At 50.5% G+C, this 25,100-nt stretch overlaps 1 protein-coding gene across 5 annotated transcripts; it reads right to left on the reverse strand.

Annotated features, from left to right (window-relative positions):
• Positions 1-427: 427 nt before the first annotated feature.
• On the reverse strand, positions 428-24,553 carry ILKAP (ILK associated serine/threonine phosphatase). 5 transcript variants are annotated; one of them, XM_074315905.1, is made up of 13 exons: positions 24,392-24,525; positions 16,966-17,031; positions 16,446-16,502; positions 15,128-15,313; positions 13,879-13,998; positions 12,537-12,663; positions 10,857-10,963; positions 10,384-10,477; positions 10,023-10,110; positions 8,631-8,752; positions 2,078-2,197; positions 908-989; positions 428-693 (listed from the first exon to the last, which is right to left on the reverse strand). In XM_074315905.1, the coding sequence occupies exons 5-13, from the start codon at positions 13,979-13,981 to the stop codon at positions 553-555; spliced, it is 984 nt and encodes a 327-aa protein (XP_074172006.1). In that variant the 5' UTR covers positions 13,982-13,998; positions 15,128-15,313; positions 16,446-16,502; positions 16,966-17,031; positions 24,392-24,525; the 3' UTR covers positions 428-552. The 5 variants fall into 5 exon arrangements, with proteins under 5 accessions (XP_074172006.1, XP_019596474.2, XP_019596475.2 ...); XM_019740915.2 differs by lacking the exon at positions 15,128-15,313 and having other exon boundaries at positions 24,392-24,550; XM_019740916.2 differs by lacking the exon at positions 15,128-15,313 and having other exon boundaries at positions 16,943-17,031; positions 24,392-24,520.
• Between the last annotated feature and the right edge of the window lie 547 nt (positions 24,554-25,100).

Raw genomic sequence — 25,100 nt, forward strand, 5'->3', positions numbered from 1 at the left:
GGATGAGGACACACTGCAGTGCTTTTATTTGACAGAAATTGCCATATACCAGAAGCGATGTGTGACACGGAACATGATGGAGGATGAAGTAAAGACACTCACGAAAGAGGACTTCCAGAACTGCTTCAGAAAGTGGCCAGAATGATGGGATAAGTGTGTTCGAAGCGAGGGGGAGTGTTTTGAGGGGGATTAATGGCAACGTGTCTTTTACTGTAATCATTTTTTTTTAATTTAAACATTCACGGCAGTTTCTGATCACGCCCCGTACGAAACAGTGCCCAACAAGCAGTTGTGCTTCATTATTACAAGCTGATCCTCCAAGGTGCCTGCAATGGTTTTAACACGAAGACCCAGAGCATATTCAAAACCAAACAGAACCTCCAAAGGGTCAATCTAGAGTTGCTCAAAATGTAGTAACTCAAAAGACTAGAAAAAAAAGGAACCTTTATTTACAAGCACAGGAGTCCCACGGGAGTACACGGAACACAATGCGCACACACAAATCAACGCCTGCAGTCGCCAGCACCGCCGTGCGTGCTGGGCCGGGCGCCCTCACAGCCCAATCCGCACCACCATGACCGTGACGTTGTCGGCCGAGCCCCGCTGCACCGCCTTGCTGGCCAGCCTGTTGCAGGCCGCTTCGTAGCGCACATCGATGGCGGGCTTCCCTTCCCGGCTCTGGATCTTCTCATCCTGCCGGACAGGCAGGCTGGTGAGTGGGGGGCCCTGCGCCGGTCACCCTCCTGACACAGCATCCCCACGAGGAAGACGTGCTCCCGTGTCCATCAGGGCAGGCGGGCGGGCAGAGCTGCTGCTGATACCACACAGGGCTGCCCGCCAGCAACGGGGAAGGACGGGGTGTCTCAGGACTTCCCTAAAACCTAAGGTGCAGCTGGGACAATCTTACCTCAAGGCAGGACAAGATGAAGTTCACAGCTTCTTCTGGGGTGAAGACCTTGAAGAGGCCGTCACAGGCCAGCAAAATAAACCTACAGGAAATATAAATGGGTTTTAACGGTCAACTTTATATGAGAGGTAAAATAAACACTTGTCCAGTTACTCAAAGGCTAAGAATTTTAAAAACCAATTTAACTTCTACGAGACCAAGATTAAAACTACTTAAGAACAACGGTAGGTGGGTATTATGCATGAAAACTGGGCCTCCCTTCTGCTCGCCAATATAAGAACGGATTAATTCAAACATGAGGTGATGCTCTTAGAGAAACCAGGAAGGCACCGAATGAAAACATGAGGTATTATGGTAAGTACTATACACTGAATTTCCGTCACCACGTGCCGTGGGACATTTCCCAAAGACACAAAGCTGGGGATGCAGACCTACATGGGATGTCCCTGAACACTCGCCCCCCACACGAAGGCCACGTGTGACGTGAGTGGGAAGCCCCGGGAGGATATCTGTCCACTCTCTGTCTGAAAAGCCCGCCCTCCGCACATGCCAAGGAGTCTTCGGAACAGTGTGGCGCAGACGAGAAGGTCCCCGCTCTGCTGGGAATACTGCCCTCGGCTTCATCACCTTTCTTTTCTCACTGTGACACCCAGGTCTCAGCTTTCCTCTTTGGACGGGACATTAGTCACTAAGTATTTACCGAGCACGTTGTCTGCTTGGGACCAGCAGGCACGAGTCCGAGGAGGCTCCTGCCCCCTCCAGTGAGGTGACAGACCCTGAGCAACTGATCGCTCAAACCCATGACTACAACCCAGAGTGGACGGAGCTCGCGCAGCACAAACGACAGGGGCCGGGTCTGGGGGAAACATGTCCCAAGGCCCTCGGGTTGGCGAGGAGGAGGCACGGTGAGGGCAGGCGTGGAGAACGGGGAGAGGCTGGGCAGGGTGAGACGAGGCAGCCCCCCCGAGACACAATGGACTGGAGGCAGCCATTCGCTCGTGTGCTCCCTGCCAGCCTGTGGAGCCCACCGGAGCAGAACCATCTTCTCTCTCTCAGCACCCCCAGGGCCTGGCACAGTACCTGAGACACGGCTCCTTCCACGAGCTGACAGAGTGAGGAGAGGGACACGACCACAGTGTGCACACCCGTGCCTCTGGTGGGCACCTTTACCTGTCATTGGGGGTCAGCTGGCAGCGTCTGATGTCTGGCACGGATGTGACCCCACAGCGCTTGTACTGCCCGTCCCCAATGGAGCGGGACACCTCCAGGACACCCAGGACACGCCCATCCCTGAAATGAGGGGACACATTCAGACTCTGTTGGCCTGCCTGTCCTGGGGCCACAGTCCTTACCACCTGAGCTGAACAGAGACGCGCAGCCGCAGAACTTGCATTACTGAGCAGCACTGACAGCCCTGACCGACCACACACAGAAAAGGGCGCTCAGCCCTCCTGGTCTAGGTCATGAACATGAACACCCCCGGCCCCTGGCCCAGCAGCACACACGCGGGAACAGCGCCTCGTCTGGAGGCCGCTTAGGAGGCGGCACAGGCCTAACCTGTAGATTTGCCCACCGTCCAGATGGACTTGCCTGGAAGCACACTGGCTGGGGGCCTGCTTTGTTTTCTGTTGTGTGTTTTTTAGCTCAAAGCTCCTCTGGCGACTTGCGCAGGCAGCCAGGTTAAGAACGGGGAACAGAGGGCTATTTCGCATTTCAATCTAATTCGACTGGGAAGATACCAGGAAGTGACCACTGCCAGGTCCTAAGCACCTCTTCTCTCCAGCGGTCACGGGTAAGATGTCATTAAATACCATCGGTAGCAGTCTGCACAGCATGACACTTTTGCCCGTTCTGTTTTTAGGTGGGGTACAGAGATGGGGGGTGGCCTGTAAATGGAACGCGGTGAGACAGTTCTATCAGCAGGGAAACACTGTGGCTCGTCGCCCCCGAGAACTATTCAGAGGGGGCTTTCTCATCGAGCAACCTCGGCAGATGCCACCTCCCAGGCCCTCAGACCCTCGTCTGTACAACCGATGAAGAAGCCACACTGGACAAGGTGTGACACCAAAGCTGCGCCTGGAGGTTTAGCGCCACTTGGGGCTCCCAAAGGATGGCGCAAGCAGCTCTGGAGATGCTGCGGCACAGTGCCCGCCCGCAGCGGAAGTTCCTTGCCTGGGCCTGGGCACCAGAATTCCTCTGGCCCTGCACTGTGCCCACAGTGACCCTCCTGATGGAACAGCTGAGGAATGAGCGATGAAGATGTGTGCTGGCATCTGTGAAAAGCCGAGCACTCCTCTCCAGTGCAACTGTTAGAATGAACAGCGAGTGGCCGAGGCGCACACAGGAGCAGAGCTGAACACCGGAGGGGGTGTGGGGCTCTGCCCTATGAGCACCATTTAGGAAGCAGCTCAAAGAACAAGTACCAGGAGAAACCAACAAAGTGCATCTCCAGTGACCAGGTACCTGGTGTGTCATAAATGCACCCTGTGTTATGGAGACAGTGCAGTGACAAGGCCCAGAAGGCCCACACTACCAGCAACTCTGGGTACAGCACAGCTGAGGACAGGAAACGTGGAACAATTCCACGTATACACCCCCCCCCCAGGAGCTGCCATTTTCACTCGTGTTTACTGAGCAAAGTCCCACACTGTGGAAATCTCGCACTCACTCAACAACTAGTGACAGGACACAGCAACAACGGACAGAATCATGGACCCAGGCAGTCACTCAGATTTCAGAAAACGACACAGCAAACTGGCCTGGCACTCTGCCTGCTCCTAGTACAATAGCCTGCACAGGACGTGCGTGTGCAAACGCCAGCCAGCTCAGCGAAGGCCGATCAGAGCGCCAACTCGAAGACCGCACATCTGTGGAGCACAAAGCCACCCACGGCCCTTCGTGTGCAGTTCAAGTTCAAGAGGACGCTCCTGCCCAGGCCGCGCAGGAAACAGCCACAGCGGGTGCGTGGGCTCTAGGCTTCCAGCCTGCGTCACCCTCCTCAATGGGACTCTACCACGTACTCCATACACAGCCAGCCTCCTGAAGCCACACCACTCTGGACACTACAAGTTTTGCAGCAGGCTGTGCCCCAACAACCTGCTGAGAATTCATTCTCCTTTGGTACCCTCAAAGTCCCCCCAAGACCACCGTGCTGATGAGGGAGGCGCTGTAAATCCCAACCCAGCAAGCCTGGGGACCACCTGTCCTTTAGCATGTGCAAGGCTGGCTTCACACTGCTTTAGTTCCCACCCCCTCTCCACCTGCCCATCAACCAGAGAACCCTTTCCTATTGGTGGGCAGGCCATTCAACAGAGTGCCCTATCTTCACTATTTCCGCTGGCACTTTCTGTTAGTTCTTACTTCACAATCAGAGCGAGAGACGCTGAGATGGCCGAGCTGGCTGCTCTGACTTCAGCTCCTCCAGCACGTGAGCAAAAGCAGGGGCATGCTCTGTCATGACCTGTTTACAAAGCTAAGCCTGGGAGGTGTTAGACGGCAGACACCCAAGTCCAGGATCTCCGGATACTGGGTGCTACAGAGAAGACTCAAGGTGCCATCCAGAACGGTTCCTTTTCCACACCAGAGCCTGAACTTGTCCAGGTCCCAGACACATAGCACTGCCCATGTAAAACTCAGCGCTACATGTGTAAGCTGGCCTCACCTGCTCAGCTGCCTTCCTTGTAAAATAAAACTGAAACTGTCTTCACCTGCTCAGAGGAACTCACAGGAGAAAGCTGAGGCATTGCTGCATACAGTAGTCTGCCTTCGGTGTAGGAGAGCAGGCTAAGTAAGAATAAGCACACCGATTTGCTTATTTGGTAAGAAGCACTAGAAAGAATCAGGAAATGGTGAAGGGGACAGAGATGGAAACATGGTATCTCTACATATGCCTTTTTATTTTATTCAGCTATTTAACCATGTAAACGTGGGTTTTCATTTTTCAAACTGTGGTAAAAGTATACATAACATAACATTTACCATTTTAACTATTTTAAATGTCCAGGACAGCAGCACTAGGTACGCTCACTCCGCGACCGTGACCGCCATCCACTAAACACTCACCCCCTCCTGACAGCCCCCACTCCACTGCCTCTGCGATGAACTGGCCACGCTACGGCCCTGGTATGAGTGGATCCCGGTGTGTGTCCTTTTGTGGCCGTCTTATCTCACTGAGAGGGTGTCACGCTTCATGCGCGGTGTGGCGTGACAGAATCCCTTCCTTCCTGAGGCGGAGCAGAACTCTGTGGATGGACCACTGAGGGACGGCACTCGCGCTGCCCGCTCCTCTGGCCGGTCAGTGCCGCCGTGAACACGCGTGTGCCGCACCTCTGCAATCCTGGCCTTCCATTCTCTGTACCCAGAAGCAGGAGCACATGGTAATTTTGTATTTGATTTTGGAGGAACTGCCACTGTTTTCCACAGCAGTTGCACCATTTTACATGCCCACCAACAGTGCACACGGGTTCCAATTTCACCATGTAAATGACTTATAATCAAGGGGAAAAAGCCCTAAAAATCTAAAACTAATGAAAACCAATGATCGTAACAACCCAGGTGGTAACACAGGCAGTGAAAGTAATTGTTCCACGTTTGCACACAGCACCCTGCACGTCCTTCGTGACGACCAGTGTAAGGACAAGAGAACTAAAGGAACTCAAACTTCATCAACAGTGATAATGCCAAGTCTATGATTTTAAAGCAACTCTGCAAATAAATATACTGTTATTAGGAATCAAGATTTTCAGCAGAAAAGAAAAGAGCTACAACTACTGAGACCAAGAAATGAAGAGAAAGGCCTGAACTATTGTGGGGGCAGAGCCCCAGAAAGTAGTTTCCAGGCTCTCGGCCTCACATAGACAGGTGCTGGCTCAGGTAGTAAATGGCCATCAACTGTGATTGCATGGCCATCAGCTGTGGCTAGTTGGCCGTCAGCTGTAGCCAGTGAGCCATTGGCCACTAATATAACTGCTGTGGCTACACTAGCAGAGAGAGAGAGGGAAAAAGAGAGAAGAATGGGGCTAGCAAGAAGATGGCAGCTGGGCTGGCAAGCGTGGATGGCGGTTTGCGGACAGTGTGGATCCAGCCTCCAGTGAGAGTATAGTGCCGCCAGAGAGAATATAGTGGTATGACTCCCCTACCTATGGCTCCGTGGGTGTTCCTTTTTGGCCTCACCATATCCTGCGTTCTTGTATGGGGAGCGGGACCAGAGACCCCACAGGCCTCCCTGCATGACAACTATTAAATGAGTAAGAAAGAGCGCTCGAAGCTCCCTTTCCCAGCTCTGGCCTGGACCAGGCTTAGAGTAGTGAGCCCGCAGCTGAAAGCAGCGCCCCCAGCACATGGAGCTGGGTTTCAAATGACTGCAGCTGCCTGAGGCCCTGGAGTCTGGAAGTCGCTCCCGTCCCTGGCCGCGCAGGGGTACTGCTCGGCCTAGGCTCGCACAGTGTGCAGAAAGCCCAGCGGCAGTGACTCCCAGGGCATGGGCACGGCAGGGTGGGCGGCGGGGCACGGAGAGGGAGAAGCAGAGGACGGGAACGAACGCGGATTTCCCCCACGGCAGACGGCTGGCTACCTGATGCTGCAGACTGGTAAGGAAAGAACTGCCCGTTACCCTGCTTTCTGCGAAGACACCAGCTCACTCCCATACGAGCAAGGCCAGCCTTTCTCTGTACACACAATGCCTGCTCAGACCTGCGGCAGGAGTCCCAGAAGCAGAAAGTCAGACTTCCTGTGACATACTGATTCAGGCAAAAATCACTAAGCGGGGTTGACACCATCAGGCGAAAAGCTGACAGGGCGCCAAAGTACCTCCCCAGGCCACCTGCTGACACGGAATCTGTCCTTTCACTCCGGGACTCTATGTTAGTTACCACGGCAACCCAGGGCTGAGACTCAGCATCACCTAACGTGACCTGACCTACTGACGTAAGGGACTACAAGTATAGAATATCCCTCAGCAAACCTTTCTGCTAAAAACGTTTCCCTGAAGCTATCTAAAGAAACCTTTAGACCTAACTTCCGGGGCATAGGAACTGCATGCGAACAAATTCAGTGACACCATGACAACGCTGGCAGGGACACTCAAGGTGGTGAGCCGGGCAGGCTGCTGGCCTCACTACTGCACCGCCCAAGCCGAGGGAGGTGTAGACCATTCTACACTCAAAGATGAGTCCACGGGAAACACGGACGTGGCTGGAGCCTGGCTTCCAACACACACACTCTGGGGACGACAACAGGGAAACATGAACACAGACAGGATGCCAGACAACCTAATGCAACGCAAGGAATTACTTTCTGAGGTGTTACATCTGCAACTAATAGTTAGTTCAGCCATACACACACTTTAGATAGTTCAGCCATACACACACACCCCCACACGCAAAGCAAAAACAGCACCACGTTAACTACTGAATCCAGGAGGAAGATACTGAAATGTTTGCCTTCATTGTAAAAAATGCCCTCATTCTGCACATTAGAAAAGGCTCCTAGGAAAAGTGGGAGGGGTGGGGGAAGAGAAGCAGCGCCCTTCGGCCGGAGCCGACGGGGCCGCAGCCTGGCCAGGCCGCAGTGCGAGGTCAGGACGTCTGAGCTTCCCGCCCCGCTTCTTCGCAGTGAGGGCTTCCCCGTGGGCCCAATTGTCAAAAGGTCCCTAAGGCATCTGAGCACGGCCCTTCCTAAGTGGGCACTAGGAAGCAGGAAGAAACGGCAACCTAGCTGATTGTTCAGCCCCAGCACCATCCATGTCCAAAGTCTTTCCCGGGAGTTCAGGCAAAGTTGTAAGGGTGGCAGAGAAGGTGATGCCGACAGTAACACGGTTCCCACGCTGACAGTGCACTGCCTTCCACAGCAGTCACGGGGGGGAAATCGGGTCCACGGCACCGGCCAGGGTCTGACACCAGGCCTGCGAGCCCCTCGGTGCTCACATACGTGGTGGCAACCCCCACTCAAGTCACCTTCCCTGACCCAGCAGTCTGAGGAAACGGGCCAGTTCTGCCTCCTGTCAGGCTGTCCCGCACCGCTGTGGGTTCGGCCTGGGGCGTCACCTCCCTAGACACACAACACATCCAAGGACAAGTGACTGCAACCTCACTTCTCTCTCATCTCCAACAAACTACAATGAACCAGAACACACTTCTGGTCACACCCACAATGCCATGTCCCTGGGGTGGGACCCTACAGTGGAGAAGTGACTCTCCTTTCCTACTGTGGACACAGGGCAAGCGATGGCTCAGGACAGGCACACAGTCCTCAAACACTGAGGCCGATGGAAGTGCCGCAGGCGGAGCCAGGCCCCAGCGGCCCCCGTGCCAGAGGACTACTCCCCCGGGAGCCCAGACAGGGTCAGCCAACAAACATTTACCGTCTGAACCACTTTAGATGTTCTCTCCGGAGAATTCGCCGAAAACTAGCTTCCTCGGTGGGACAAATGCTAGTATTTATGATAGCTCCTAGGCACACAGAAATGTTGCACATGATGAACTGCTATCTGAGGCCAGTCTCCTCCTTCCGCAAATTGAGGGAGGCATGTTTCATGTCCACACTGTTCGCTCCCACAAGACATACGTGAAATCCTACAAGCTCCATTCACCTACTTCACTGGGCCAGACCTCAGTTTCACTGCACTCACGGCTGCACCTGGAAAGTGCTACCCTCAGAGGGCTGCCCTCCGCTTTCACAGTGGACAGCCCGCCTCCCCGGGTCCCGGCAGCGCCCGGTTGGTTACCTGACGTTCCCTCCAGCCTTCTGTATTCTCATTCGTTCTTCGTACTGGGTTGGATTATGCTCCTTACTGAGGCTTAAGGCTGCGTGTTTTTGACTCTCCTCATTGTAACGACACAGGATTGCCTGGGGAGATGGACATTACAACATGGTGAAATTCGGGGAACAAGCGCCCTGGGTTAGCAGTCCAAGGGAAGGGGTGACAAAGAATTTCAGACTCAGACTCCCGCGGACAAACTCGAGTTCAAAGTCGCAGCCAAGTGTCACAAAGACACCAGTCGGGGAGAGGCCCCAGTGAGGGTCTCAGCTCGGGTACACGCTGCTGGATGACCACAGCCGGGCTCAGCCTCCCATGGCCATGTCTTCTCATGGTGACATGAAAGGGAGCCACCTAACGACTATCAAAGTCCCTGGGGCCAAGTCCCCACTCAATAAGCCTAAGATGAGGCCGAGTTTGGCATGCTGACAAGCGCGTCCCCGTGTGTCCCCACCACGGTTACCGTGCAGTAACGTCTGGCTAAACCCGCAGCTGACAGAGGAAGCCGAGGCCCAGAGGGTAAGCATCACGCCTGATGGCATACAGCGCCAGGGCTCAAATCTGAGCCCGACTGACTGCAAGTCCTTTTGTTTGCCCAATTTTACTCATGCTGTTTTTCAAGTTATTCGGTCTAAACTCATCCGTACTAGAGACAGCCTACGGGACAACCACCAGAATATCAACCCTATCAGGCGGGGACTGTCACCTGTGACACTCACCGCTGCGTCCCCAGTGTTCATTTCCTCTGTAAATACACAGAAAAGGCCATGAGAGCTGAGGGGACAGCTGTCTCCCGGTCTAAAGCTGCTGCCCAAGAGCAGGGAGGGTCACCTCATCACCGTGGCCACTGAAGGGACACAAGGCTGCCCGGAAAGCGGCCATGGCACTGATACAGGGGGAGGGGCTGAAGCCAGCCTTGTGAGGGTCATTTCCCACCACAGTGACTGCGACCAGGCTGTCACTAGTGGGAAACGATTGGGTTTTCTCCTTCAGCCACGTCGCCTGGGCTCAGTACATGAACGGCCCACACCCAAGCACTGTGCTGGCTACAGCTTCTGACTTCATCTGAAATCACATGATTCTGAGAGGCAGGGATTCGGAAATACTTTTCGTTCATGCTGCCCGAGGTCAGAGAGCGGCAGTTCAAGCATATTTCAGTTACCTGCACACACAGTACCACCCAGGTAATGCACACACAAGAGAAAGCAAAGCAAACGAAGACAAAAGAGCAGGTTTCAGTCTGAAAGGGGTGGCGGTTCCAACCCGCCACCGTCATTTTATACTACTGAGCAAGCGCTTGCCACGGACTTCCCCGCACGACATGCTGGTATCTCAGTGGGTGGCTCTGGGGCCACATACCCGACTATCTCCGAGGTTGGCAATATAAAGAATGTTGTCTACAGCCAGGACACACGTGGCAGTGGACCCATCTTTCCAGGCAGGCTTCCTACGGGGAGAGACATGAGAGACACAATCAGCACCACCACGCCGGCACTGAGGCTACTTTCCAGGGCTGAACGGGCACGTGTCTTATACTTTAACAAGGGCCAACTTCCTTGACACCTGCTTTCGTTCCGCTTCAGACTCAGGCAGCGGTACAAGAGCTTACTTGGAGCTAAGTACTTCGCAGTGAGCATGAGTAGGAAACCAAATCAGAAGGCCTGAAGCACGTGTAGGAAACACACACACTGCACTCACATCTTCCCGCGGCTGTACTCACTGGCTGGAAGCTTGTTTAAGGAACTCTTCATCAGTGTGCTTGAAAGTGTCCAAAAGGCATCTCTTCACGGTTTTCTCCACACTGATGACATCTCCTGTTACAGAGGAACAGGAAACAAACGCCCAGGAGGGGAGGTTCCCTCCTCCCACTGTCACTATGTTCACTAGGACCACAGGCCACCTATGTCCTCGCCTAGGACACAGTGCCACTTGCACTGGGTATAGTGGTTGCCCAAATGTAAAGACCAGACACGCACTTGCGCCCAGACCCTTCCTGAGAGCTACCCATCACTCAGACACGAGAAGTGCTACAGGGTACACGTGCACGGCCGCTACACCTGCTTCCCTCGGGGCCCACTCCTCTGAATCCCTGTCACCAGCGATTCTCTGCTAAAGCCAAAATGACCTTCCTCACCGACTCACACAAACAGCAAACATTGAATGAACACAAGCCGATTCAGTTCTCAGCCTCACCTTTAGGAAATTTCCTGATTAAGTTCTGATGCAAATTCTGCGCAGCAAATTTTGAGGCTCGGATTCCTCCGTGTCCATCAAAAACAGCAAAATACGAAACGCGAGTACTAGAAGAATGAAATCAGAGTCAATGGGATGCTCACAGCAAACATCGCTCCTTTCCGTTAAAGCTTTCAAATCTTATCAACAAGACACAGCAAGTCCCGCGGTAAGACACCAGTCACACTGTTACGAATGGAAAAAAAGGTGGTAGGTAACATTGAGAGAAACATTTAAGTGACTTTCATGGTACTTTCAAATGAAAAGTTAATCACTCAGACTTGTTTCAAAAATCAAGATCTATTTACTCTAATTTCTCACTGAAGATGAAACTAAAATTCAGAACTTTTTCCTATTTAAACCGATTTAGTTTTAAACACTAGACACAGGTAAACAATTACTGATCCCAGACAGTCAGAATATCTGTAAGAACGGGGGTAGTTCCAGAACGGTTCCTCAAACCCTGACGGGTGTCCATTCTTAAAGACTGTCTTCCCACGTTTATTCCCATTCCATTCCAAGTTTTGCCCGAAAACTCACATACATGACATAAATAGCAGTAAGTAATAAACTGCTTCAAGAAAACAAAACAAAATGCCTGGGAGAAACGACCTTTATTCTGCAGAGCTGCTCTTTTTCCTAACATTTTTTGAATTGCTTTTCAGTTTGGGACATCATGAGCTTCAGAAAAGAAACGTCACGTGGTGCGGACGTCAGAACTGTGAGCTGACAGCACGCTCTCTGCCAGGTGGGTTCAGTGCTCCCAGTTAAGTCCACCCCAAAGGATCTGTCCCTGGCGCCCTGCAGCAGGGCGACCCCACTGCACCCTCCTGACGTTGGCAACCAATGGGTGCACGTGGGCAGTCACCTCCTCCTCAAGCCTCAGCCACTGGACAAAGCCACTGGCACCAACGGCTCCAGCGCACTGTGTGGTAATGACCAACCGCATGGAACGCAGCGACTGTGTGACTCTGGCAATGAGGCGGCATGTGTTACCAACACACACATTACCAGACGTGTGAACACAACGCATGGCAATGGCCGCCTCCGTGTCCTACCTTCCGGCTGCTTTCTCTCCACGCCTAAGACCCAGCCGGAAGGCTTCATTTCAGTTTGCACAGATGTAGGAAATTCTCCCCCTTTTTCTTCTCGTTGATGCCATTTCCGTGCCCTCACTCCCTGTACTGCTCTCTGGATCGCCACTCACTGCTGGACTCAGTGGCTGGCACCTCTATCTTCTGGGTCACAGGCCCAGAATGGTCCCTGCCAGCTCTTCAGACACTAGTGAGGAGTAATACACCCCAAAGGCCCACTGTGGGGAGCCAGTGCCCACGGAGCAGGCCTTCTCAACCTCAGCGCAGCTGACATTCGGGGCTGGACAATTCTTCGCGTTAGCTGTGGGGTGTGGCAGCCTCCCTGGCCTCCCCCACCACATGCCAGCAGCGCCCTTCCATCGTGACAACCAGAAATGTCGGGGGAGGGGGCAGATTCACTCCCAACTGAGAAGTACTAAGCTTGGAGCAAGCAGCTCGAGTGATACATGCCAGTCCTAACACGTACAAACTGGACACAGCCCCACACCCGTCAGACTTTGGTCCCGACACGTGTCTGCAGCCAGGCTTGCTGGAGCGTGGAACTCACATGAGGGACGATGGCGGACTGCACTCCTCGGTGATGTCGTTCAGGATCACATGGGCGTCCTGCATCTCCTCCCGCTCGCCTTTCCGCTCGGCCACGTAGCCTTTCAAGCCAAAGATCACTGAAGAGGCTGAGGAAAAGAGAACAGAGCCAATACAAAACTGTGCCCTTCCCTCTGGAAGCCCTAGTCCCAGAGCAAAGGAGAGCGACCTCTGGCGGTTGAACGCAGCAGGGTCCTAACAGAGCAAACACACAGCTACACCCCACAGGGCATCTCCCCACAGCAAGTCTGGAACCCCAATCAGACCACTGTTGAGTGGGGCCCATCTCTGCAAGGCTGAATAGTGGGCAGCAGTTCGTACAGGAAGGACAGCTTGTTTAAGAAGGCAACAAACGAGAGCACCAGAACAGGGCGTGCTGTCACCCCAGAAGTGGAATTGGAACGGGGAAGGAATCATGTGCAAATCTAGTCTTGTCAGTAATTTTATGAGACAGGAAAATTTCTACCTCAGAGACATGCAAGTAACTAGAGTTTATCCCAAGAGCCCTGTTGGGCATCACAAAATATGCATTTCATGCTTGAGGCTAGTGAAGAATTTGAACAACTGAGGAAGAAAAGGAGACAGGAGTCCCCGTGGGCACAGAAACCTATTTATGTTTAAGGGCCAGGCTGGGCGAGCTCCTGGTCACTTTCTGACCCCTGGGGCCATGTTAGGAACAAAGGAGCTTCTCAAAGGCTGCTGCTGGCAGGCACGGAGCAGTGTAGGCTGGGGGTGACGTGCTCAGCTGCGGCCAGCAGAGTTGAGAAGAAGGGCCTTTCATACACGTCCTTGGGCGCTCTATGGCTTCGAAGGACAAAGGGGTCGGGTGCAGTGCCCGAACACCCACAGCGATTTCTCCTCGATGCTTTTCATTTCTTCCCCACTATGACAAGTCACAAAGCTGCCGACCAACTCCGATGGCCTTCCCAGTGCCGGGCTCTCCCGGGAAGCCGCCCACTGAGCTCACCACTGACCCTAAGGGCTGATCATCAGGCTGGGACAAGACAGGGACTCGGAGAGAAACGGGCGGGCAACAGGCGGCCTCCGTAAGAGGGGTGCTTCTGAACCCCCAGAACAAATGGAGGCTTCCCGTGTGATAAAGGTGGGGTGAGGGTCCAAGATGCCCACGCAAAGCAGAGAGGAAGCACAGCTAAACACAGAAACCTGTCTGCAGAAAGGGAGCCCTCCCCACTTCTCAAATACAGACACAAAAAGGAAGGCCTATCAGAAAGCTGAGCTTGGTTTTGCTCTGGGTGGTTTTAAAATACCAAGTCTAATACATTTGTTTTCAAACTGTCTAAAACCTTTACAAACTTTCTTTTCCACAAGCTCTTCGCTGCCATTCTTCTCTTCTTCAGAGGTTTTTCTCTTTGCTCCTTTCCCTTCATTCTTCACCATTGTGGACATGGAGGTGTCAAGAGAACCTGGAAATAAAGTGAAAGCCAGACAGAAACACAGCTGTAGACTGTTACACAAAGACCCCCAGGCAGACTGGGGCCGTCCCAGCCCTTGAAAACAAAAGGACATTCCAGTGCGGCCTGGCTGAGCAGGCACAGCAGTCGTGCCTCCACGGCAGGGCGCCTGGGCACCCCCAGGGGAGGCCACGAGTCAGGGTCCAGGCCCTGCTCACACCAACCTGAGAGGCTTTGCAAGAGAGGCTTCTCTGGTCAAAAGACACACAGGTGTGTGAGCTTTACATCCACGTGCTCTTATTTATAAATAGGGAAGTTTCCAAAGTCCACCAAGTGGCACTTCCTGAACAAGTTCTAAAAATTACAAGTGCCAAAAAAGGCTGAAAATGCAGTCAATGTCGGGCTTTAAGAACTCTATGTATCCCGAGAGGCACAGCAGGGCTGCTGAGGCCATTCCCAGCTGTGAGGGGTGAAAGTGCACCCCAAGTCAGCGCTCAGGGCCCCTGCAGTGTGGACGAGGTTAGAAAGGTCTAGTTTCAAGTCCCAGTTCTGCCACTCACGAGGAGGGGTGTCCCTAAGGCGTTACTTCACCTTCCAGCCCGTGTGTTACCCATAGCTCGGAGAACACGGTCATCTCAGGGTTGTTTTGAAATCGATGGGCACCACAGTGCCATCGAGTAGCCAACAAACGGCCGCTGCTGTCCTAAGTGGCCCTGATATTCTCCACACTTAGGTGTAAAGGCATGTGACCATTTAGTCAACTACTCTTTGCCAGACATTTCCGAGCACTGAGGGAAAAGGAGGAAAATGTCCCTGCATTTTTATAATCGGTCCTTTTGCAAGTAGTTGACTCTTATGTCACACAACAGTATTAATACAACACACGTGCCACCCCACGTAACAAGGCAGATTAACTGAGAAAATGTCAGGGACGTTTCCAATAGACTCTCCCAATGGTCTCGCCACTAGCCTCCTGTCACTTACTGTCTTCTGTTTTCCCAATGTGTACGTACAAGAATCTTCCTTTCTTTTAAGTTGCAAAACAGAGAAATTTTTAAAGCTTTGTTACTGATGTCTAATTGAATCACACTAGCCAGAGAATGTGGTCTGTACGTGAAATTGATTCTTTATTGGGACTCACTTTATGTCCTAGAATGTCGTCAATTCTTGTAAATGGTTCTTGCCTCCTTGAGAAGAACATGTCTTCTCAAGAAATCCAAAATAGTGCATGCAAGACTGGATTCTATGTCCAAAAACATCAAACTCATTAATGGTGGTGTTGGCATCTCAGTTGTTCCCAGTTTATTGTCTTTCGCCCTGTGGACAACTAAGACATAGCTATGCTGAGTCGTTCTTACTTTTACTAAATCTGTTAAGAGCCCTGTCTGCACACATTAACTTTCATTATAACTAAATGTCCTATCTTTATTGGGAAGGTTTTAGGCTAAACTGTGAGCATGACAATGCTGTAATTTTTTGGTATGGGTATGTAAGATGATTGTAATACTTTTTCTAAATATAGGAACTATATTAATTCAAGCCATACTTTCTAGACTAATTCCAATGATTTTATGGTAATGAATTAACAATACAAAAAAGCTATCTGAAAAGCAGAAAGTGTTCTATTTGACAACTGCATGTGAAAAAAGACAGCCTGCAACCCCACTGAGCCACGATGGCAGTACCTTCCCCTCACTGCGCGGAATTCCACGTGAGAAGCTGTCAGTGAGAGAAATACTAGAGCCCTCATGCGACACAGAGGAATCTGCTCCTTCCCTTCTACTTAACTGGGCCATAAAAAGAAGTTAAACATTGACAGAACAGGTAAAGCCAATGTTAATAGGCTTGACAAAAATAAAATTACATCAGTAAACAGAATCTTGAGAACCTATGAATTGACTGGAAAATAATTAATGAGGGTCTGGAAAATTCCTGCACATGGTCTGTACCAGTCACTAAACCAGTGTCATTCAGACTTCATTTTTTTAAGTCAAAATTCTTTTTAATGTAAGTAGCATAACATAGAAGACCTGTTTATCTGTATTTATGGGTTCAGGGAACTGAAAATATTTTAACTGTGTTTCATATATTCAGACACCTGCCGGATACATTTGGATCTGTTGGGAACATAACAAGGAAACCAGAATGACCGATACTGATTTTTTTTTTTTTAAAGTTAATAAAAATTTCAAATTAAATTACTGAACTCTTAATTCTTAGTCGTAAGAGGCTGAACCCCAAGAAGTTAAAAAAAAAAAGTGACCCAAAAATGATGCAGTGTTTAAGTATCTAATCTTTCTGCTTCCACCCGATGGCGCCTATTTACTTCTAATAAACCTCCTCTGTACTATGATCTAACGTCACCCTAAACCCTGTTACAAACTTTAAATCAATTCCACGTAAGAGTAAAATACATAGTATTTCCATTAGCACAGTGGATTTTTTTCCCTTCCACTTACCTGAATCACCACTGCTGGCTGGTGGGAGATCATCAAAAAGCAAAGGTCCCCCTGACCCTGAAACACAGCAGAACACTTAGTGAACCCACAAAACCTGGATGAGGCCTAAGCTTCAGAATCCATCCCACCAGGACACCTACGCAGGTCATTGAAATAAACTCAAAACTCTTGTGTCAATCCAATGGCAACTCAGACTGCAGTAAATAAGGCCTTGAACCTATTTTAAAGTCCTATCAATGAAAGGAAACAAAACCTGCCTTACAGAGTTAAATCCTATTTCAGCTAGTAAAATAAACCCTCAAACGAACCAGAGAAAGCTGCTCAACATCTTTACGCAGTTTCTCAGGACTAGCGACTAGTGGATCTTCTGCCTTACCTGACGCCATGGATTCAAAACTTAAGACAGTCCAACACCTAAAACATCTGTGTGTTGAAAACGGGGGAAAGGGAAAAAGATTGAGACAACTACAAGCCCAGGATGACACGTTGACACACACCTGGGACAGCCTGGAGACTGTACCTGAGTCAGCACTGCTGGCTGGAGGCAGGTCGTCAAAGAGCAGAGGTCCTTTCTGGGCTTCTTTCCCTAGGACATGGACACATGCTTAGAGTGTGGTCATCGGCCACCAGGGACTTTCAAAGGGGGAGACGTCTGAGACTGTTGCTATTAAACAGCAACAGTTTCTCCTCCCTATTGGACAAAATTTATTTTTAAAAATATCTTCTTGACAGCTATTTAATATGGATGTTTGTTTCCAACAGTTCCAGTCAACATAATAGTGAAAGATGACCCAACAAGCATTTTAGGGGACACTGGGTAATTTGAGAAAAACAATTGTTTTTCTTGGTAATTTCAGTATTGAAAGCAACAAACATTCAAAAATGTTTCTTTCAAAAGTGAATCCTGAGAAGAAAAAAAACGATTCTAGAGCAAGAATACAAAATCCCATTTCCGTAACATTCCGAATTAACCACCAAGTAGAATGGGAAACCAACGAGCACAGAGATGAGAGGCTGAAGGACGCAAACCTGTCTTACGTGGCGCCCCTAGCACTGTCAGACTCAGAAAGTGTCTACAGAGAAAATATGGCGAGGAATTTGAGCTACTCCAAGACCAACTCAGGAGAATGCCAGAGAAATTTTTATCTAAAAACCTGAAGGCTTACACAACAAAATACTTGTCTTAAATGTTTTACTCTGTTATCCCTCTCCACGTAACATTTAACCACAATCCCTTATTCCCCAGCTTTCCCCCCAATTTCTATTTAAGCTATTAAACATAGGAGAGGGCACACAGGAACGTGGGCGGGGGTGGGAGTGGGGCGAGCGACAACACAAAGGGCTGAAGATGCTGAAGGTACAAGGTCACACCCTGTAAGCTCAACACTCGACTAAACAGACCTTGTTCTGTCACTTGTTTCTCTGAGTTCAAGCACAGAAATGCACTCATTTAAAACCCAATTCATCCATAGCACCTTTTGCCTCTATGTAGGAATAAACTGGGTGTCAACTGTACTCTTTTAAAAACAAAAAATTTTAATTAAAATTTATAAACTCCAAGGAAGGAAATGTCTTCAGGAGTCTTTAGGTCAGAAGTACTACCTTAATACCCAAATAAATTCCTGATTTAGCAAAAAGTAACTCTTCTGCTTTATAGCCCCAATGCAAATGGGAAATGACGACTCCACTAAATCATATTCTTCTCCCTCAGGATTACCCTAAACAAATTAAGTATTACCGTTGCCAGTACTTTCCTTTTTCTCACCAGCGACATAAGGACTGTCTGGCAAGTATTCAAGAAGGAGCATTAGGAGGACCTTCAAAGGCACTTAGGAGAACCATTTCCTCACTGCAGTAATCCTCCTGCAAGAACCCCAAATATCCTAGCAGGCCGCTTCCAAGGGAAACCCACACTGCACTGGGTGTAACCGACAGAAAGCCCATTCTCCTGACACTCAAAGATGCCTGGGCTTTCAGCGGGGACAGAGAGCCAGGCATCGTGGGACAGGGGACATTACAGGGAGGACAACCTGGAGAACAAGCAACCCTTCCACTGTGCCTCGTCAGATTTTAATTTCTGAACTGAACTCCCCTCTAAATCAGGTCTCTCCACTGCCTGTGTCCAATGGGGTGGGGTCCTCTTGGACGCAGGCAGCACGCATGCCTCACAAGAAGCCCCGGCTTTAGCCTAGGCTGGCCCCTCTCCTTTAACTACAACTCAGTCGAGGATACTCCCCACAACTGAGCATGCTCTGAGAACCACTCACCTCCTCCTGCTGAATGGAATGGCCCCTCTTGCCTCACTGGAATACGATGAGTGGTATTTCAATGAAACACATGAGATCACCACACCTTTGTTGTCACAACTGAGAACTGTTAATAAAAATGATCACTGACATTCACTGCCTGCCAGGCTCTCTTCCAGTACTCTCCCAATTTTAATGCATTTAATCCTTATACTGACCTTGGGAGGTAGATTATTATTACTGTTGCTCACTGATGAGGAAACTGAGACACTTAAGTTAAACAGCTGCCCGACAGAGCCAGTGAGGAGTGGGGATTCAAACCCTGGCTTCCTGGTCCCCAGTGAGTTCTTGGCAGGGCGCTACCCTGCAGCCCCCCCACCCCCACGAGGTGCCACTGGAGGACGGCACGGAGACCAGCTCACTAAGCCAGCACAACCCCACGACGATAAACTCGAGGTCTGAACATCTCCGGAGTACCTTCTGTCTCAACATAAGGCTCAAACTCAGTGCTAGCTCGCCTCTGGGTCTTTTTTAAAAATCCATAGGTCACAGATACTCTAAGGGGAACTTCTGATTATCCAGATCCTTACATCCTATTCTAAACAGCAATTCAAAGTACTGGGGCTGCTATCATTGCACAAAGTATGACCTTGACCCAAAACTTTGGAAGAGGCCCCCCAAATTCATAATATAAGAACCCTAATAATGAAACAAGGCTGAAGACAATTTTTCATTACAGTTCATGTCACCCAGGACTTTAGTTACCTACATTCTGAAGCTAAGTCTGCTGAAAGTGACACACTATGCTGAGAACAGTGCCCGTGGGCCGATTCCATTCAGGTTGGCGAAAGGTTGCTATGGACAATACAAAGATCAAATATTTTGCCTAAACTGTTTTTGATAACCGAATTTTCTTTTCAACTCCATACATGTGTCCCAAACTCCAGAGAGGTATTAGCATTAGGAAACGGCCCCGCCTCCCACCACACTTCCCAATCACAGTAACAGTGGAGCGTACGCGTCCCACTTTCCTTTATGCTCATGCACTTGCATTTTGAGCACAGGACACTGCGGACGTCACTCATTCGTAGGGTCACCAGGAGTCAGAGCCTACTCAATGGCATGTAACACACAACACACACACTGTACGTGCATTTTAGGTTTTTAAAGGTAGAAGTTTGCTGGGCACAAGCCTCTACACGTCTCACTATTCACGCAGGCCATCAGGGCACATCCCCAGCCAGCACTGCGGGGCCTAATTATTCTTTCCAACAGTCGCGTACTATTCCACATGGGAAGCAGAGCCAAGCACTTGTCCAGTTCTCTTAGTGATGGGCGTGCAGGCCAATTCCAGTTTTTTACATGACAAACAACGCCACAATAAACAACCTTACACACACATCTTTAATCTGCTAGACTGCTGGTCAAAGGTATTAGTAGTTTAAATTCAACAGGTGCCAAAAGCTGTTCCGAAAACGTGGTAACTTCCACTCCCAACACACTTCACGAGAATGTCCATTTCTCTACATTCTCACCATGCTGCCAATTCTGAAACCTGACGGGTGAAAAGCGTGGGACACCAGTGACGTGCTACTCCTCTCCTCATGACTGGTTCCATTGATGGGTCATTTGCACTTCTTCTCCATAACCTGTCAGGATACATCCTTTGACCATTTTTCTAATGGGTTATCTGTCTTTTTCTTATTAATCTGTATGAGCCTTTCACTTATTAGAGATAGTAACCTTAAGCGCTATGCATGGCAAATATTTTCTCTCAAATTGTCTTTTGCCTTTGTGGTATTTTGTCCTGCAGAAATTTTTAATTTTAACATAGTTAAATCCATTTTAATTTTTTATAACTTGAGTTTGTTCTTGCTAAACTCTGAAGTTTTACAATTAGTCCAAGTTTTTTCTAACATCTTAAAATAACCTTTATTTTATATTTAGATCTCCAATTTTTCTTAGAAATATTTTGAAGATGTCCTGTCAAGCAAATATTTATTTAGTCCTTGACAGCTGACCATCAGTTTTAAAGTGTACTGATGTAGCAACGTAGTATGTGAAAGAACTACGCTATAAAACAGAAACCTAGCGACTGGCAAAGCCACCTTAAACCAGCACACCTTTAACTTGTTTGGATTACCAAATAAGCGCTGTCAATCTTAAAGACACCCAGTCAGCACTTTTATGAGAGTGATACAACTGAGCAGTTCCACTTCTGTCTGATGTGAACAAACGTTACCTCCTCTTTTAGGAAAACTACAAACACACACAACTTGGGTTTGAGCCATGCAGGTCCACTTTTACACAGAGAGTTTTCAACTGATTCGAACAGGTCACCTCTGCAGTTGGGAATCCACGCATGCTGGGCACCGCTGTAGTTACACATGTAGTTACAGCAGATTTTCCACCGTGTGGGAAGACAGCGCCCCTAACCTCTGCACTGTCCAAGGATCAACTGTGTGTGCGCACGCATGCACGTGTGTAAACTTGATTCAGCAATCAAATCTGTAAGTGCTGGAATGAAAAAACTTAATTTAGCACAAATTCTGAAAACATGAACAGGCACACCTCACTTTACTGTGCTTCACAGATGTTGAGTTTTTTTTTTTTAACCAACCGAAGGCAAGACACTCCACCAGCAAAAAGATTACGAGTTACTTTATCAGATTCCTGCTTTATTACGGTGGTCTGGACCCAAACCCGCAATATCTCCGACGTATGCCTGTAATGCATTCTTTCTACATTTGTCTTCAGACCATAAAAAATTAGAAGGCTTGGAGGTAGGAATATAAGATGTGATGTTTAAAACAAAATTCAAAGAACTAAACAAAATACACCTGGTGATCTGAGCTGGCTCACCTATCTTCCCTTTGGACACTTAAGTGTTTCCCACAAAACCCACTGAAGAGTGCATCTGCTGCGCCCCTTAAATAGCTGTTGAAGCTAAAAGTTATGCACTAACATCAACCAGGCACTGACCATGTGCCGCCCCCCACCCCACGCTGAGCTCTACAGTGCTTTCTCTAATCCACACGTTAACAGGAGGTGAGACCCCCACTTCACAGATACAGGAGCAGCCACAGAAGGTAGTTAGTAAGGACAGAGTTCGAATTTGAAACCTCTAATTTCATGTCCCGAACAACTCTTCTTGGAGACTCTGAAAATGACCAGGTCTTTTATCGCTATTCCTGCATTAATAATAAAATGTGCATTTTATTCACATTCCTGCATTAGTCAAAAATTTGTGGCACCTGCACGTCAGGTGTGAGGCTCAAAATGGTGCAGTTTAGCTTCATCTTTCCATCCACTTTAGAAAGCCAACTTATTTTCCCTTTCATTTTTCCCATTTTTAATTTTATCAGTCAATACCATAGCTCTTCTGAAAAACTATGGCGGTTCACTTTTCAAAAATCAGTATTTTCACAAAATCAGATTCTGTTCTTATTAAATAATTTTTTAACCGTTAAATCTCTTCTTGTTTTTAACTACTTGTCAAGAGAACTTTTGATCCCAATTCTGTCACTCACTTCAGTAGTTATCCCTCTCAGCTTCACGTCATCTACAAACATACATGCCTTCTTTGTTTTTAAAATTATTTTAAAAAATACACTCAGCCAAGCAGGGCCCATCACAGTGCCACGACCCTTCCTGCAGGCAGGGAGTACCCCACTAATCCACCCTCCAGGGAAGGGGTGTTTAAACGCCGTGCAGCCCCCCACCCCGTATCTGGGAACAGGCTTCCAACTGCCCACTTGTAAGACTTAAGAGTTGTCAGGTTTTTCACCAGGATATATATAGTCAACAATAATAACTATGTATGGTGTCACGTGGGACCTAGACTTACTGGGGGATCACTTCATCAGTTATATAAATGTCTAATCATTATGTTGTGCACCTGAAAGTATTATAATATTGTATATCAACTATAATTGAAAATTTAAAAAAATTTTTTTTGAAAAAGAATTGTCAGGTGTTTTTTTTTAAATCATCTTAAAGATGCCTTCCTCTAAACAGACCCATGTTGATTTCAGGTAAAAAGTTATGATGGAGTTTTAAAAACAAAACAAAACACAAAGGATATGCTTCCAGGCACGTCTGCGAATCTAGACTCTGCCCCAAACATATTCAGATAGAAATTATACTCCATCAACAAAGACTACATACACAAAACCAGAGTTTTTACGCACTAGAACAATCTAGAAAACAAATGGCCGAGTGGAGTACACTCAGCTCAAGGGCCAGTTGTTAAGCCGCTTCAGTACATCAAAACGGTCAGTGGGGAGGAGCACGGTGCCATTAGTGGGAAGAATGGCCTAGAAAGACTGGCCAGGCCATTCACACAGGACAAGTCAGCATCCAGGCCCCGTGGGGGGCAGACCCACACCTTCTTTAGGGCCCAAGTCACACTGCTCCTCTGCACTGTTTGCTCCGGCAAACTGGAGAACTAAACGTTCCCCTGTCAGCACATCGTTCCCTGGCCGCCGGGAATCCCTGCAAATCACAAGCATACTCATGTTCAGAGGACCAGTTCCAACACCACCGCCTTCCTCCTTCCCCACTCCCTGGATGGACTACAAACATCACTCCCGCCAGCACTCAGCAGCTCCCACTGTCCTTAACTTTGCCAGTTTCGATTTTGATCATTTGCACTCAGAATTAAGCTCTTTGAAAGCAAAGGCTGGATCTTATTCACCTTCGTATTCCCTGCAGCAGCAGTTCTCAAACCGCGGGGTCCAGGCCCCTGCTGAGCGGCGGGGGGTGGGGGGGAACACGACTGATTTAATAACACTGATTCCAGGCCCCACCGCAGACTTTCAGACTTTGTTTTTAAAGTGTTCTAGTTTTCCGCCAACAAGTTAGGTCTGGAAATAGGCCCTAAACTACAGCATGTAGCCCAATGTCTCGTATATGAAAACATGAGGAGGACGCGCCACGTTAAACTTGGAGCGACTGTGATGCACCCGGCACAGGACTAAAGGGCACTGGTCGCACAGGCGCCGACGGAGCCCGAGCCCCAGCCCCCAGGAGCTCACACGCCGAGCTCGGCCGGGCAGCGCAGCCGTGCGGCCCCGGGCCAGCGCTCTGGGCTTCGGGGAGACGGGGACACCCTGGGATCCAGCTCAGAACAGAAAACCACGGTTAACAGAAACCTCCGAAGCACAGAGAGCCAATCCTCTTCTCTGGGCTTCGGAACCACGGAAGATTAAGTTGCTGATTACTTCAAGCTCCGGGGTAAAAACAAAGCCAAACAGAACCCCGAACGTGCGCATCAGGGAATAACGCTGCTCCAGGGGAAAGCGCTTCAAACGCAGGCCGGAGAGCTGCGGGGCAGCGGCCCGCGCGGGGCAGCTCCGGCTCCGGACGCCGCCCGCCCGCGGAGGCGGCGGGACTCCGGGCGCTGGCTCCGAGGGCGACCGGCCCGGGGCTCCGCGGGGTGGGCACGTGTGGGCCGCACACAAAGAGCGCGGCGCCGGGCGCTGCCCTCGGCCCCGCGCCCCGAGCGAGAGCCCTTTCTTCCTGCGCAGCGAAAATGGCGGAGGCGCTCAGAGCTCCCGGTGCCCACGCCGGGGTCCGGCCCGGCGCAGGCCGCGCTCGCCCTGCCGCTCCTCCCCGCCGCCCGCCCTGGGCGCCGCGGGCCTCCAGGCCGCCGTCAGCCCGCCGCCCTTCCCCTCGCCCGCCCCGCGGCCACCCGCTTACCTGCAGCCGGACGCGGCGAGCGCTCAGGCTCCGGCAGGTCCCCAAACAGGTCCATGGCGGCGGCGGGGTTGGCAGACGCGCAGCCCGCGAGCAGCGGCGGGCCCCACACCCGGCGGCAGCGGGCTCCACACCCGGCGGTGGCGTCAGCGACGGGATGGCGGGGCCCCAGCGCCGTCAATCAACCGAAGGCGGGTCCAGAACGCCACCAATCGGCGCGCGGCGTGGCCCGGCCGCCCCAGAGTTCTGCGCGCGAGCGGGGTGGGGCGGTGAGGGGGCGGGGCGGCGCGGCGCGCACGCGCGCAGGCCGCCCCTCCCTGGGCCGGAGGAGTTGAGGCTGCGGCTGCCATGTGTCCAGTAGTGTCCTGGCGCGGGCGCGTCCTGCTCTCCCATGGCTGGTTTCAAGAAGGCGGGTCCAGAGACAAATGTCTGAGCTCAAGGGCGACTGTAGTGCCCTGATGTCTGGGAAGACTTCATGGGGCTTTTACATGCGGGCCGTCCCTTTGTCTTCCCAGCCCCACAGCAGACCTCCATTCCCAGCCCACTTTACAGATTGCAAAACCGAGGTTTGGTCAACGGGCTCTGAGCCTTAGGACTGAAACCCCGTATGATGCAGGATGTAGAGGAGGCATCCCTCCACGGGTCTGCACCCACCCGGGCACGTGGGGGGAACGGGAAAGAGCGGCTTCCACGTGATGTTCCAGAAAAGCAG

The sequence above is a fragment of the Rhinolophus sinicus genome, linkage group LG01 (genome assembly GCF_036562045.2).
Source record: "Rhinolophus sinicus isolate RSC01 linkage group LG01, ASM3656204v1, whole genome shotgun sequence".
Classification (NCBI taxonomy): Eukaryota; Metazoa; Chordata; class Mammalia; order Chiroptera; family Rhinolophidae; genus Rhinolophus; species Rhinolophus sinicus.